Raw genomic sequence first — 15,376 nt, forward strand, 5'->3', positions numbered from 1 at the left:
GGGTTTCATCAAGAATTATATATATTTTGCTCTGCTTCTTAGTAACAAAAATAGTTTTCACAATCACTTGATCAATTTGACTTTACAAGAATATAATTTGTCAACGTGTTAACAACGAGGTATTATTTAATTTTCTACAAAATTTAATTTAAAAATAAGTTCATACTTATAGTAATTTCATTCAATCTAGCTACAAAATATAATTTTAACATGCATGTGGTCTGAGATGAAATCTGTTAAAATTTACGTATCTCTTGAAATAATTTGTAATCATAATTTGTATTGTAGTTCTATTATATCCTCAATTATATTAATAACAAGAAGGACACTTAATTAACAGAATATTTAAGATTTACTCTTCATAACCATGTTTTCCAATTAAAATGTAATGAATTGACAAACACATAATATTATCACAATCAAGCACATATTTATTATAACTAATATATTTCCTTTGAGCCAAAAATAACCTCATTTTGTACTTAAGACCCTAATTGCACTTAAATATAGAAAATTATAATATAAATATTGACCTCTTGTATTGACTAGAAATTCTTCTATTACTAGGGTTGGTCCAAACGAAAAGAATTTGATTTTAAATTCACGTCAGGAAATATTATTGACTTTCGAACTCACGCCATTTCCAAATTACATCAATATTATATAGCTACAATTAATTATGTGTATGTTATGTCTTTCTCGTGGCTACAGCTCATCTATTAAGTTTTCTCTTGATTGAGAAGAGAAACTCAACTCAAAGAAAAGAAAACTTGATAGGAACACTGACAAAAATTTTATACCAACTATAAATACCACATTTTTGTTTAAAGCACTTTTCTTAAAATGCCAGAGCAATGCTATTTTATTTTGATAGTAATAATTAGCTTAGCTAAAACTATGTTCTTCATTTCTTCTAGTTTATAAATTTTCTTGAACATTCTATAATGGTGCCTTTAAAACTTTTGAAAGCTTGAAGATAATCAGGAGATTTTCGCAGGAATGTGCTGCTTTAAATCGCTGTTTCTTTCCTGGCGATGGACAAGTGTTCGAGCTCGTGGTAGGCAGGGGGAGGCTCATCGGAACCTTCTAGATCCAAGTCTAAGTCACTTTCTGTAACAATCATTACTTACAGACACAGTAAGTTATTGCAAAATATAGTTCTAATAGGCCTCATCTCACAGGGCGGCTGATCGTCTGTGGTTGTCTGCGGCACACGAGTCACGACCACAACGCGTGTCACGTGTCAGGAGGTCTATTACCAAAATCGACAACCGAAGTTTCGGTCCGAAACGAAAGAACGAAGATCTCCAAATTAAATCCTATTACGAAAGTACTTCGGACCCGAGTCGTGTGCACGGATATCGTTTCGGAACCATAGACATAAGTGAATTTAGGAATAAGGTAAACGAAAGACAAAATGTTTAATCACGAACTTCGTTTCGATCACTTTCGTAATTGGAAAATGTACAATCCGTCAACCGAAACTTCGTATTTCGATTTTCGTAATAGGGCTTCAGGTGAACACAACGCAGCGAAGTACCGGACATAGCCAGTCAATTACGTTTAATTATTCCCTACTTACAGAGAGAGTGGTCATACTGAAACATGCAGGGCAAGCCTGTCAGCCATTAAGTTGGCATAGCGACATTCACGCACGCCAAGAATGGGAAGATGTTAGTAGAACTATGAAATTTTAACAGAGAATCAGTGGTATCAAAAAAAATTTAACTCTTCCAAAGAGTTTTTAAAAGAATTTGAATAATAATAATTTCACTATAAGTAATTAGTTTACCGGAGAGCGCCGTGGAGTGCGGGCGTGGCGGGGCAGGGGGTGCGAGTACATCGCCGGCGCTAGCGTGGCGGCCGCGCACGCAATGCGCGGTAGCCGCAGACCACTGCTCCGCGCCAAGCCGCTCGCCGTCCCACAGGTATGTCGCGTAGAGATCGTAGCCGACCGCGTCTGTTACACAGTCTAACGTAAGTCCACTTTAGGGACGGATTCTCCAGATCTGGTAGGTACCATCCTGGAGTAGTCCATATGTTGACAGTGCTGCCATTTGTCCGGATAGCCCACGGACCAAAGGAACACAGCGGCTAAGCTACTATTGGAAGTCGGTTATAACTTCTAGTAGGAAAGTTTTACCATCCAAAGCCACAATGCAGATGTGCTGCTAAGGACACGTGGCACTATCACTCACAAAACTAATCTAGAAGATTCTTTATAAATTTGTCTGAAAAATATCAGTACGGTACAAGTTAAGGTACACAGGACACTTAAGTTGCAAATGCTCGACAGTATTCTACGGGAGCTCGTTGGTGCGCCGAATTTAAACGTAATCAAACTCGCCAAACACTGGCACTAGACTCAACTCACTAGAGTCTCGTGCCAGTGTTTGGCGAGTCAACATGTCCTGAGGATGCTTCGTGTAGAGGCGAAACACGTGTCTAATTGGTTAATGACAAATATTGGCGGAATTATCACTTAAGAAAACTCAAAGCATTTGAGTAATACTAATACTTGTATAAATTTTCATAAAGGTGGAAGAAAATCCACCAAAAATGACGGTCACGTGACACGCCCGAGTAATTATTAAAAAATTAAATAAATATATATTTTACAGCCGAAGAAACAAAGATTTCGTAACCATTATTAAATAACTTTACTTTGATCATCTTTGATATATAAAAAATATTACCGAAATAATCAAAATTTAGAGTTTGTCAAATCATTAGCATCAATAGTCACTAAAATATACCTGACATCATTATATGTTAAATAGGACTTACCAACAGAAGGCGGCGGATTTGCCGGTGGTCGAGGATTATACAAGCTTGAGCGAGACTCGACCGAGTGATGTTGAGCACCTGACCTGTCGACATCCATCTCTACATTCTGTACAAACAGTGATACCTTAAACTCCTCCACGGGAACCAACATCTTTCGATCTTTGCTCTTTATACTCTCGTTCAAAGATTGTTTTGTCTGCTTTCCTGTATGTATATATTTAACTATATCATTGTTCGACTCAGTTTGTTTTGCCTCTAAGCTATCACCTATATAAAATGAGGAAGCTTCAGTCGCGTCGGTATCTTTAATGTCAGCATCAGATTCCTTCTTACGCGATGATTTAATATTCGTGTAATGTTTCTTGCAGGTTTTTCCGACAATTTGTTCATCGGATTGATTCGTTTCATTGGTTTGTTCCGTTAGTGATATTGATTCTTGTTCGGGTCTCAGCGGTATATATAGATCCTTGGTGGATCTCTCCCAGTCTCTCCTGTGCAGCACCTCGTCGATGACGCTTGGAGCGGAGTGGTACCGCGTCTCGTCCGCTGCCGGCTCAAGCTGGGATTTCCGATGGCCTCGTATTTCCTCGTGGCTCCGGTGCGCTGACAGAGGAACTTTGACTCCTAAAAAAATTAATCAAATGAGAATTAAAAGTCTGTTGAAGTTCCAATCTTTGTGAGTCTTTCGTTAGATGAAGTTAGGCGAACTTAAGCAAGTACTGTTATTATCGTAAATTAAATTATTTCTAGAGAGAGAGAGAGATATTAATAAGTAAGTACTTACTTAAAAAACTTTAATTAAAGTATGGATAAAAGTGGACGGTTATACCTTTTATCGAAGTTTGAATTTAATAGGAACACTATCTGGGAAAAATATGGTTAAAAGAAACGAGCTTACGAGTTCATTGGTAATGTTAAATGGTCAAAATGGACAGGGTTGTCACTACAATATTGTTATTCCCCTTTATACATATAATTTTAAACTGATAATAGTGGGTGTCCAATTCGAAAAAAACGCATGACAAATGATAATTTGAAAAGAAACGTAATTTAAATCTACACTTACATATATATACTTATATATTTTAAATTTAAGATTAAATCCGGAAGTAATATGTTTGCTAAATGAGATGTTTGTCAAATGATAAATTCTTTAGAGCTATTTTTAAAATGATCATATTTTGTCATTAGTTTTTTGTAAAACATTAGTAAACCTTAATAGAGATATAGCCAAAGATTCTAAGAAATGCACAGATCATAATATTATTGATTCTGAAAACAAACATGAAGTATAGGACTGGAAAAACGAAACAGAGCCAACTCCGTTCCAAAACCCTTCATCATTTCTGTTAGTAATGATAGTTAGATAAGGGATGTATTTAATACATATTTAAATGTACCTACTGTTTTTTTATTTAACCCAAATAATTTACTATTCTGCACAATTTCAAGTATCAAACCAGTTTTCAGTTACTTTATTAGCAATTTTTTATGTTTTTAAAGTGATAGCCCTCACTTTTTGGATTTATACACAAATAAATTTTTTTCATACAAGATTTTATAACGATACGTCACTCGAACGGTTAGTTCAGTTGGTTAGAGCACTGGCACGGAACGTCGTGCGTTCGAGTCCCGCTACGTTCATAAAAATTTATTTTTCAAATTTTATTTGTGTATAGCAGTGTTGACTGTAAGATTTTTGAATTTGTTGCCTTTTTTATGGGACGGCCACAGCACATTAAAGGTAAAATCAACACATCTGTGATTATTGGACATACTTTTGTAGAGATGGCAGAGAATATGAGTTCATTATCATAAAAAGATACGGCTTACAGTGGCAGTACCTGATGTACTGGGCAAATGTAGAGAGACAGCGCTGGTGCCGAATCGACCGCCGAAGAACTGGTCGGAGCGACGACGAGCGCCCGAGCGCGATTCTGAAACAAAATGAAGCAATAGTTGTCTAATATAATAAAAATAATAATAATATAAGGACATCCGTAGGAGAACCAAAGTTACCGACATAGTCCAAATGATTGCGAAACTGAAGTGGCAGTGGGCAGGGCACATTTCGATGGACAGATGGCCGTTGGGGCAGTAAAGTCCTCGAATGGCGACCACGTACCGGAAGACGCAGTGTTGGTAGGCCGCCCACAACACGGACCGACGATCTGGTCAAGATCGCCGGAATACGTTGGATGGGGGCAGCGCAGGACCGATCGTCGTGGAAATCATTGGAGGAGGCCTTTTTCCAGTAGTTGACGTCTTCCGACTGATGATGATGATGAAAATAAAAATATAATATAATCAGCCATCATTTAAAAATATCAAAGTCTTAAATAACACAATATATAGATGTGTTGGTAACACACAGAAGTTGGCTCTAGCACTTGCCTGCCTCGCTTGGTATTTATTTTAATCTTATATATAAAATTCTCGTGTCACAATGTTCGTTCCCGTACTCCTCCGAAACGGCTTGACCGATTCTCATGAAATTTTATGAGCATATTGAGTATGTCTGAGAATCGGCCAACATCTATTCATCCCCCTAAATGTTAAGGGTGGTCCACACGATTTTTTTTTTTGTTTTTTTTTTTTAATTTGTTTGATTATGAGTCAGCATTAAAAAATACATACAACTTCAAATTTTCACCCATCTACGATCAACAGTTACTTTTGTATCGCGATTTTAATATCGGCAATACAACGTTGGCTGGGTCAGCTAGTTTTCTTATATAATTTATACGTCTAGGTAGAGTCTTCTGCTGTTAGAAAACCGACAAAAACAGGCCACGAATATAAGTTTAGTGTGCGTGACAAGCTAAATCTTACACTCGCGATTTGTATGACACTTTGTGTTAGTATGCGTGCATTGCTCAAAATACAGGATAACTCTAAACTCATTTTTTTTCTACTTTTCACAGCTGTCATAGTCTATCTAGATGTATAAATGATCTAAGTTAATTTTATCAAATTAACCTCTCTATCCTAGTTATATTTTTTTTACAAAACCTATAAAACTTACTTTGTGTTGGTCACCATTACCACATTCAGATATTTCAAAAGTTAAAATTCCTACGATTTATTTGTTTCTTTCTTCTGAACCAGTGATATTATGATGATATAGCCATGCAGTAATATTTATATTAGTACTCCGGTGAAAATAAGTATTTAAACTATAAACTAATAATAAAAAAAAATGCATTTCGAAAAACTGACATCAAAAACTGTAAAGTATAAAATAAGTAAATAAAGATTTAAACTAATACCTACCTACCAAACCTCTTTTGCAAACCTAATACCTATAATATTAATAAAATACTATTATAAATAAATAAAATTAAATATTATTAAAGACTAGCTGACCCAGCAAACGTTGTATTGCCATCATAGTATCATCATCAACTGTAGTTAATCTATAACTATAGGGTACCTAGCTAAAATTAAGCTTGTTTTTTTAACTCCTGAGTAAGTTAGACAGTCTAACTAGTTATTCATTCTAAACTATTCTTTCAATTTAATTTCTGAACGACCGACGGGGGACACATTAGAGGAAAAAACAAAATTGTTGTTTTTTTTTTAATTCCAAATATTTTCATATTTATTCACCTTTTAGACCTTCTCTGGACTTCCACAAATAATTCAAGACCAAAATTAGCCAAATCGGTCCAGCCGTTCTCGAGTTTTAGCGAGACTAACAAACAGCAATTCATTTATATATATATAGATAAGTTTTAAGTCGGTGCCAAGCCCTAAATAAAATAAAACTAAATATTATCAACGACGTCTGTCCTCGCGTGTTTGATTGCTTGCGTTGTTTTGTTCTAGAGTCTAGACTCTAGACTAAGCTATCCTACAACCTACTATTACACCAGCACCAACCTTTAATATTTTGTTACTGTTTCGATCGACGTCTAATTCGAATAAGTTCGAGCATTCGAATTACGTAGTCAATGTATTATAACGTCACCTACCGTCGGTAATAACTGGTTTGGACGGATGCTTTCCAGAGCTGCTGTCTGAAATTTAAAAGAAATTTTCAATTAAAAAAGCTTCAAAATAACAATTGTGCTTTATGAGTGTCTGAATAATGTAAAAAATCTGTATATGAGAAACTAAATAAGAATCACAAAAGGGCAAAACTACAAATATAGCTACTAATAGTATTACTACCTATTGTGTTAGTTGGTAACAAAATTATTAATCAGCTAGTAATAGGTTCCTAACTACTACCTAATTAATTAATTTGTAGTTTATGCCCTGTTAGTAGGTACTCCAATAGTAAATAGTAGACTTTACTAATAATAATTAGTAAAGTCTTGACCAAAATTTGAAGGTTTCGCCAAATGTTTGTATTAAATACAATTTCCTTTATTGGATCAAAACCAATTCCGTTAACATTCTGCAGTCAAATAACATTAACAGCAGATTCTTAGCATAGGCTGGAACTTAGAAATTACAAACATGTATCACCTTGGTGTATATTAATATGTTACATTGCGCCTGATATTAATATCACTAGATCACGAGAAATACAACAAATTAATCGTATTGAAACTATTACAAGAATACGAATACGACAAATAAAATATTGAAGAAACTCGGACTCTATGAAAAGTATGAGAGATGGTAAAAACAGAAAATATGGAGCCATGACAAATGACTAAAATGCATACTCAATTATATTGGTAGGCATTCCATTTTCAAAAGTTTAGCTTCTTTTTTGATTAAATTGTTTACAAGTGGCCAGTTCTCAAATGTTTATTGTCACCGTTCACTCGCACACATACCAGAGTTGGAGTCGTCGGGCCAGCAACAAAGCCAGCATAGCAACGCGGCTGGCGCGCCCACCTCCAGAGCTAACACGGCGCCCCAGCCGCCCAGGGCACCCACCACACCCATACCTGTCATCATTGAGGCTTACGTTAGAGGCGGTTGGGGGAAATAAAATAATAATAAAAAACAAAAAAAAATATCATGAAAATAAGGGACGAGACGAGTAGGACGTTCAGCTGATGGCAGTACTCAAGATTATTGAAAAACCCAAAAATTCTGAGCGGCACTACAACTGCGCTCGTCACCTTGAGACATAAGATGTCAAGTCTCATTTGCCCAGTCATTTCACCAGCTACGGCGCCCTTCAGACCGAATGACAGTAATGCTTACACATTACTGCTTCACGGCAGAAATAGCCACCGTTGTGGTACCCATAATCTAGCCAGCATCCTATGCAAAGGAGCCTTACACTAGGATACTGGTAATAAAATAATTATAAAAGGTTATCATTGTAAGTACCAGCACGATCAACGGTGATTAAATGACATGGCGGTCAGCAGTGAGAACAGGTCATAGTTTACCCGGAGACCTGCTCGATTCCCAATAATCATCAATCACTAACTTCTGTACTGGAGCAGCCTGTGGACCAGCGGGTGCTGATTGCACTGAACGCACTGTATTCTGCGTCACGTACAATAAATGCTTTGAGAATCTAGGGGACTGTTGGATAGCTGTGCTGATACTCGTTAACTACTCAATAAGGCGTACAGCAAGTACTGTACGCCTTATTGAGTATGTGAGAAATAGTGTTATGTTCCCGCGCAATTTTTTGTAAACTTTTGTATAGGATCTTCGAATCTACCTGTTCAAAACTATACCTACATTATTCGTCTTCATTCTATTATAAGTTCAAATTAACACTTCATTCTTCTTCTTCACGTGCCTCTCTGACTAGCGAAGGTTGGCTTTGTAATTTTAACTTTTTGTTCCTCGCGAGCGGGTTCTGCCTCACTCTCGGATGTTGCGCAGCTAAGTCTTTTTTCTGGGACCTACACGTCTTCTTCCGGCAACTTTTTCGTTCGTACCTCTCGTGCCTAAGCACGTGTCCCAAATATAACACCTCATAAAACCAGAAATCGAATGAGGCGTGCGTATTTCTAAGTGCTTCAGATCAACTCACTGAATTTCGGTCGAATTTCAACATGCTTCAGATTGACTTACTCGGCACGTCATGGGGATGGAAAGCATCCTAGAGTAACAGCTTCAATAGCCGACTAGGACAGTTTCTTTCAGACATACACCATATAGTTTAGCTTTAGCTAACTAACTTTAGGATCAAAATATTTGTCAGCTCTATAACAATTAAAGTTACTGTCGCGTAACGGCTGTCAGCGTTAAAGTTCCTGGTGGACAAACGACATCAGCAGGAACTCTGATGATGACCCAGCTGGAAGGCCGAAGGTGGAGCTGCGCTAAGCTCGAGCCCATTATAGCGAGGCAAGCAATGCAATAATTCCTAAATTGAAATGTGGGTTACATAGTATTTTACTGAAACAATTATTAGGTGTATTTTGAAAATATTCAGCTATTCATATGGATTAATTAAAATTTAAAGTTGCTAATATTTCCAGTTGCTTTGATGCAGAACCACTTGTCCAGGGTGTGTATCAACATAAGCGAGGAATTACCAATAGTTTGTGATAATCCTTATTGAGTCATTAATTCTTCATCAGTGGTTGCATTTTTCCAGTGGCCCATGATTCACGAAGATCAAAATAGATTCCATACAATATATTATTTATAAGTAATAATAATATCATTCTTTCTTTGTCAATTAACCTTTATTCCGCACTACAATTGCGCTTGAGACATTAGATGTTAAGTCTCATTTGCCCAGTAATTTCACTAGCTACAGCGCCCTTCAAACCGAAACACAATAATGATTACACATAACTGCTTTACAGCAGAAATAGGCGCCGTCGAAGTACCCATAATCTGGCCGGCATCCAGTGCATAGAGCCTTCTACTGGTAAATAAAAAAATCGAATTGGTAATTCTGTACGGGAACTCCAGGGTTGAAATTCAGATAATTTGGCAGACATATTCATAACAACAATACTAATATTAAATAGATAACATCAACATATATTCAGAATTTTAACTTGCTCGAACTGAAACCAGACAAATACCTGACCATTTAATATATTATTAATTATTTAGTAATACTACTTACCTTTACTTTTTACTTTTTTATATTTTTCAATTACAAAAATAATGGAAAATATTCATTGTAAATTCAACAGTTCTGTACTAAATTAATTAATGTAAATATTGGCAATAGTCACTTTGTATAACTTGACATTTAAATGTTATAATATTTTGGTGGTGTGTCTGTATGTTTGTACCGCATGCCCCAGAGCCGCAAGCCCTAGGCACAGTCGAATGGCGACTGCAGTTTCACTAGACACAAAGATTCGGATCAGTTAGGTCGGTGGTACACCGGTCACCACATGAGTAAACTAAACGGTACAGAGACAAATATTCATTAAGACACGCGAAATGGTTGCACTACTATAATGATTCGGGGCATGTGTGTGTCCACTGGCTGCTTGAACCGGATATAACCGGTTGACTTTCGCACAGACAGTGGACAATCTCAGGGTTAGCGCGACACACGTTTTGTTTTATTAATTGAAAGCTTGAATATTTTAACATAACAAGAGAAAATATATTTTTAATATGGTTGTTAACTGTACCGTATGCATGAATAATACGTGAATAAAATTAAATCATATTTTAACTTCTCCAAGGACTACCATAGGTAAGAAAGTATTTGATAATATTTATATTTGTATGATCCTTTTGTTTATGGGAAGAGAGTACATCACGGTATGTTTTCACCATTTTATTATTATTGCAAGGTTTTACTTAACATTTGTTTGTGGGTTGGTTGGTATATAGCTATGTAGGTATTTGTTTAAGTTCAAATATTGCAAGTAACGTTGATAATGCTTCCCGATATCTGATTGAGCTAAATTTTTTTTCAAATAATTGAAAAGTTTCGCTTAGTTGTCGCTTCGTGCTGGGGCTGCTGCTTCAACTGCCGAAGACAGCAAACATCGCAAATATATTGGTCTCAGCGAGTTATACATCTTTGTGCCGTTTGGTGTCGAGACACTTGGCCCGTGAAACCCAGTGAAAGAAACGTTCGTTTCCATAATACCAGTGTTTTAACAAGAATTCGAACGGAGTTCTTTTATTTAAATTATAAGAACAATTTATATGATAACATTTTGCTCTCGTTGTGTCCCGGAGCTACTGAGGGTGCGGCGCCGGAGTGTCGGACACCATCGATCCATCTCTCATTACACACAGATTGTCCCTCCCTTCCCTCAGAGATTCCCCCTGCGACCCCCAACATCAAACAATTGTCACCAATAAGCCCCCCATGCCCCACATAACAGATAGTACCGATCTCAGTGTCACTCAATTCTTTATAATTCCTATAGTTGGTAAACTCTTTTGAAATTTAATTATTTAAATTGTTATATATAACTAGCAGACCCAGCAAACGTTGCATTATATTAAATCCGAATAAAATGCCGATATTAAAATCGCGATACAAAAGTAACTGTAGATGTCGTAGATGGGTGAAAATTTGAAGTTGTATGTATTTTTAATGCTGACTCATAATCAAACAAATTTAAAAAAAAAATGTCATAAAATTAAAAAAAAAATCGTGTACAAAACCCTTAACATTTAGGGGGATGAAAAATAGATGTTGTCAGATTCTCAGACCTACTCAACTAAATAAATAACCAGGTTTTGCTTAATAAGTATCATAACTCAACTTAGACCGATCAGCCTACCAGACTAGATAATATTAATCAACATCGTAACACATATATTTTGTTTGATTTTTTTTTAAATGAACACAAATAATGATAGCGGGAGAATTTCTTATTTCTCTACACCAGTGGGATGCTCCTTTGGATAGGATGCCGGCTAGATTATGGGAACCACAACGGCGCCTATTTCTGCCGTGAAGCATTACTGTATTTCGGACTGAAGGACGCCGTAGCTAGTGAAGTTACTGGGCAAATGAGACTTAACATCTTATGCCTCAAGATGACGAGCGCAATTGTAATGCCGCTTAATGTGAGCGAGCTCATTGGGCTTTACAAGAATCCTGAGCGGCACTGACACCTGTTTTCGAAGGGATGACGACTTGGTCAACTCAAAGTGAGTTTCGAAGGAATCAATCTAGAGAGGTCACTTAATGGTGATTGAGCTCGTCCGTTGACCACTGACTTGGAAACACTTAAATATTTTAAAGTTCTTAATTTTAAGGTTATAAATTTTTAAATAAAACATTACACATACTGATAAAATGTTCTCAATACCTTTAATTATTAACAGATGTTGCTCTACACTATCACTGCACTCAACTAACTAATTTAAATCGAGCTAAATTGATGAAACTATAAGGATTAAAAGTGTGCCAATGAGTTTATTGCCACTTCTTCTCATTAAAGTTCAACTTCTGCAAAGTGGTGGATCATGAAGTTGTTACTTGTGCGTTCGCAGTAAAAAGACGAAGGGAGAAATGACAAACAGACGCTCCTCAACTGATATCGATGTTGCCAGATTGGTATATTTTAGTTACTTCCACAGCATTATGTCATATGGGTAATTAATGAGTACTTTTATTCTGCAGAAAAGAGCTGTGCGGGTAATTTATAGAAGGGAAAGTCGCTTAGATCAAAATTTAAGATTTATAAAATTTTTCACAACACCAACCAAATATGTACGCTTATTAAGTATATGTTCATAAAAATGTCAACAATTTTCAGAAGATGATATAGTAGATTGTTAACCGAGGGTCGAAAGAATCAATTCCCGAGGTATTTAGACGCCCGAGCGCAGCGAGGTCGGCTAGTTGTTTATCTAAGCACAGATTAGTACCTAATCGCGCCAATTTATGTCGACTTTTTAAATTTCAAATATGGAACTTACCGCGTAATTGTTGTAGTTTATTCCGCTCAAAGAAGTTTGCGCTAAGTTCACACGGGCTGTTTAGAAAGTCACATGGCCGCAGCATTTTTTTTAATTAGTTCTTTTTTTACATAAAACTCTTAAGGGAATCCTATTTTTACATTTCCTTCCGGCCCTTAGATGGGAAGTAATTTGTATGAGTTTTTCCCTCTCTATGGAGGGAAGCAGCATTTTCCACCCAATAATCAGATCAAAATAACATTACTTTCCGAGTATGAGTAATGAAAAAAATATTGTAAGGGCATTGCGCCACATTTCTTGTGGTGAGTTGGTTACACTTCAGTAAGCCCGTACCCTCCGAAATAAGTCGAGGCATACTATGATAAGTTATTACAACAAGTCGTGTTATAATTAGTAACTTCGAATAGGAACAAACACATAAGATTTACGTAACTTCAAATAAATAACAAACTACTCTTCCAATGCAAAATGAAAAAAAAAAGTGATTCTTAGGTGAAATAAAATAATATTTATTATTTGAAAAGTTTATTTCTTTCTATTGTGCTTATTATAATAATTTAATGCCTGCATTGTAGTTGCATTATTATGGCAGATCTTTATTTTGCCCTTTAGCAATCTGTTGATGTTAGTGCACCAGCTAACTATAATAATATTCATAACTGTATCCATTAGGTGCGCTGTGGTTTGAAAGAGGATGTTGTGACAAGGACTGAAAAAGGAAAGCTGAAATGGTTTGGACACGTGGAGCGAATGAGTGAAGAAAGAATGACGCATCAAATATACGAGTATAAGGCAAGTGTGTGTGGGCAAGTCGGTCGCGGGAGACCTCGTAGAACATTCGTCGACCAAATTGGGGACGTTTTGAGAAAAGAATAGGTCCGAAGCACCCGCAACCGGCGAGCATGTATGAAAAGAGTGATGAATGTAGAGGAAGCGCGTGAGGTTTGTAAGGATAGAAGCAAATGGCATTCTATTGTCTCTGCCTACCCCGACGGGAACAAGGCGTGAGTGTGTGTATGTATGTATGGATCCATTACAATTTTTTTTAACATCTCTTTTATGAGAACTGCAAGAGAATGGTGACAAGTCACAAAAAACATTTGCAATTTGCTGTATTGAATTGTTTAAAGATTTTTGTTGTGGTTCCCCATGTGTATTATCTATCCCTTCGATGAGAATAGTTGTGAGCGCCGTATCTTGTGTTGGACAATAAATGCGTTAACCTGTCGCAGTCGTTTCATTGCAGAGGCACCTTACTCGTACGAACTACTAGCGTGCACAGTTAACACAGTTAACTCTCTACTTTACACTTTACCTCACAATATTTAAGCTTAGATTAAGGTTTGGTCTTCGCTGTGCTCTAACTAGATACCGCACTACCATACAACAATAGCTTTTTTATTACCGGTAACTATTAGATGCTATCTATCAAATTTTGTAACATACGCTTCGAGTTAACATTTAAATTAATAAAATACAAAATACTTCCTGATGATGTGTGATCCCAGTGTCTTTCTTATTTCTTGTAGTATTCTTTTAACAAAGTTTTACTACGCAACCCGGCATTTTAGTTTCAATTATTAGCAAAGTTTAACAGAACATATGGCACGTCAACGTCACATATTGTTCGAGACTGGCTCAAGTACGCCTACTTGGGCGTATTAGTTGCCGCAATTGCGACTACGCCTGCGGTATATAGTTGGAGCGCAGCGGAGACCAATCCTTAATCTAAGTATGAAAGATATAATATTCATACCAGAAACAAACACAACCAGCCCACTTCCAGCCTCAGTAAACTCGAAAGAATATCATTTGTCTCTGACAAATGATTGCTTTCATTTTATAATAAGATTCTTATAAAAATATTGGAAATATCTTTCAACAACAACGTTTAATGTTTCATATTTATGTATTATAGCTATGCCAACACAGAATGGAACGAAGTATACTTAACATAAAACTTAAAGATAAAATTAGGCTAGCAACAATAAGAAAACGAACCAATTTCATAGATATAATATATCAAACAACTGAAATGGAAATGGGCTGGACACATGATACGAAGTAAGGCTGAGAAATGGACTAAAGAAGTGACAGAATGGTGTCCAAGATATAATACCAGAAATAAAGGAAGACAGCATCGAAGATGGGAAGATGATATTCTAAAGGTGGCAGGTGCAACTTGGATGAGGACAGCAAGAGATAGATCTTTGTGGAGAAAACTTGGGGAGGCCTATGCTGAAAAGCAAAACAATCTAGAAACTGGTGTCTAATATAGTAAATTATTACATAAGTACTTTTATATAATCAAATTAAAATAGTAGATTTAAGATAAGAAATGTAACTGCACTTATTTATAGATTGTTAATAAAGGCTTTTATTATTATTACTATTATAGCTAAGCAGATAAACTTAATTACTCTTCGGCAACTTTTTCCGCATTCATTTTTCATTTCAAAATTATTAATTAACTAGCTGACCTGGCAAACGTTGTTTTGCCATATAAATTATAATATAATATGTAAACCTTCCTTGAGCTTCAACGAGTCTATTAGAAAAGATTTCTTTGAGATCTATCGAATAGTTTAGGAGTTATTAGGGAACATACAAGGAACATACATTATCTTTTATATATATAGATAAGTTAGGCAGACTGGCAATGTGCTGGGAAGTGGTCGGGCAACCACCCATGGACATCCGCAGCTACAGAGATCAGTCAAGAGATGGGTTGTTAGCCTTGAAGTTGGAAGAATGTTCTATGATTGAAAGTCCCTCAAAACGAAATTTCACTCTTCTA

The 15,376-nt window shown here is 36.3% G+C and overlaps 1 protein-coding gene across 2 annotated transcripts; it reads right to left on the reverse strand.

Annotated features, from left to right (window-relative positions):
- Window positions 1-346: 346 nt before the first annotated feature.
- On the reverse strand, window positions 347-9,999 carry LOC126972994 (uncharacterized). Of its 2 annotated transcripts, none has more exons than XM_050820117.1 (7): window positions 9,813-9,999; window positions 7,578-7,692; window positions 6,762-6,806; window positions 4,632-4,724; window positions 3,055-3,411; window positions 1,793-1,960; window positions 347-1,110 (listed from the first exon to the last, which is right to left on the reverse strand). In XM_050820117.1, exons 2-7 carry the CDS (start codon window positions 7,687-7,689, stop codon window positions 1,010-1,012), a joined length of 876 nt encoding a protein of 291 aa, XP_050676074.1. In that variant the 5' UTR covers window positions 7,690-7,692; window positions 9,813-9,999; the 3' UTR covers window positions 347-1,009. The 2 variants fall into 2 exon arrangements, with proteins under 2 accessions (XP_050676074.1, XP_050676073.1); XM_050820116.1 differs by having other exon boundaries at window positions 2,788-3,411; window positions 7,578-7,691; window positions 9,797-9,999.
- Window positions 10,000-15,376: the final 5,377 nt, after the last annotated feature.

The sequence above is a fragment of the Leptidea sinapis genome, chromosome 28, assembly GCF_905404315.1.
Source record: "Leptidea sinapis chromosome 28, ilLepSina1.1, whole genome shotgun sequence".
In the NCBI taxonomy this organism is placed as follows: domain Eukaryota; kingdom Metazoa; phylum Arthropoda; class Insecta; order Lepidoptera; family Pieridae; genus Leptidea; species Leptidea sinapis.

Excerpts from the sequence above, each read along its gene's own strand:
- LOC126972994 (XM_050820116.1), bottom strand. The coding sequence starts at position 7,689 with ATGGGTGTGGTGGGTGCCCTGGGCGGCTGGGGCGCCGTGTTAGCTCTG. Across the intron at positions 4,725-6,761 it reads CAAACCAGTTATTACCGACG|AATCGCGCTCGGGCGCTCGT; the intron begins GTAGGTGACGTT and ends ATTTTGTTTCAG. Across the intron at positions 1,111-1,792 it reads GCACTCCACGGCGCTCTCCG|AAAGTGACTTAGACTTGGAT; the intron begins GTAAACTAATTA and ends TGATTGTTACAG.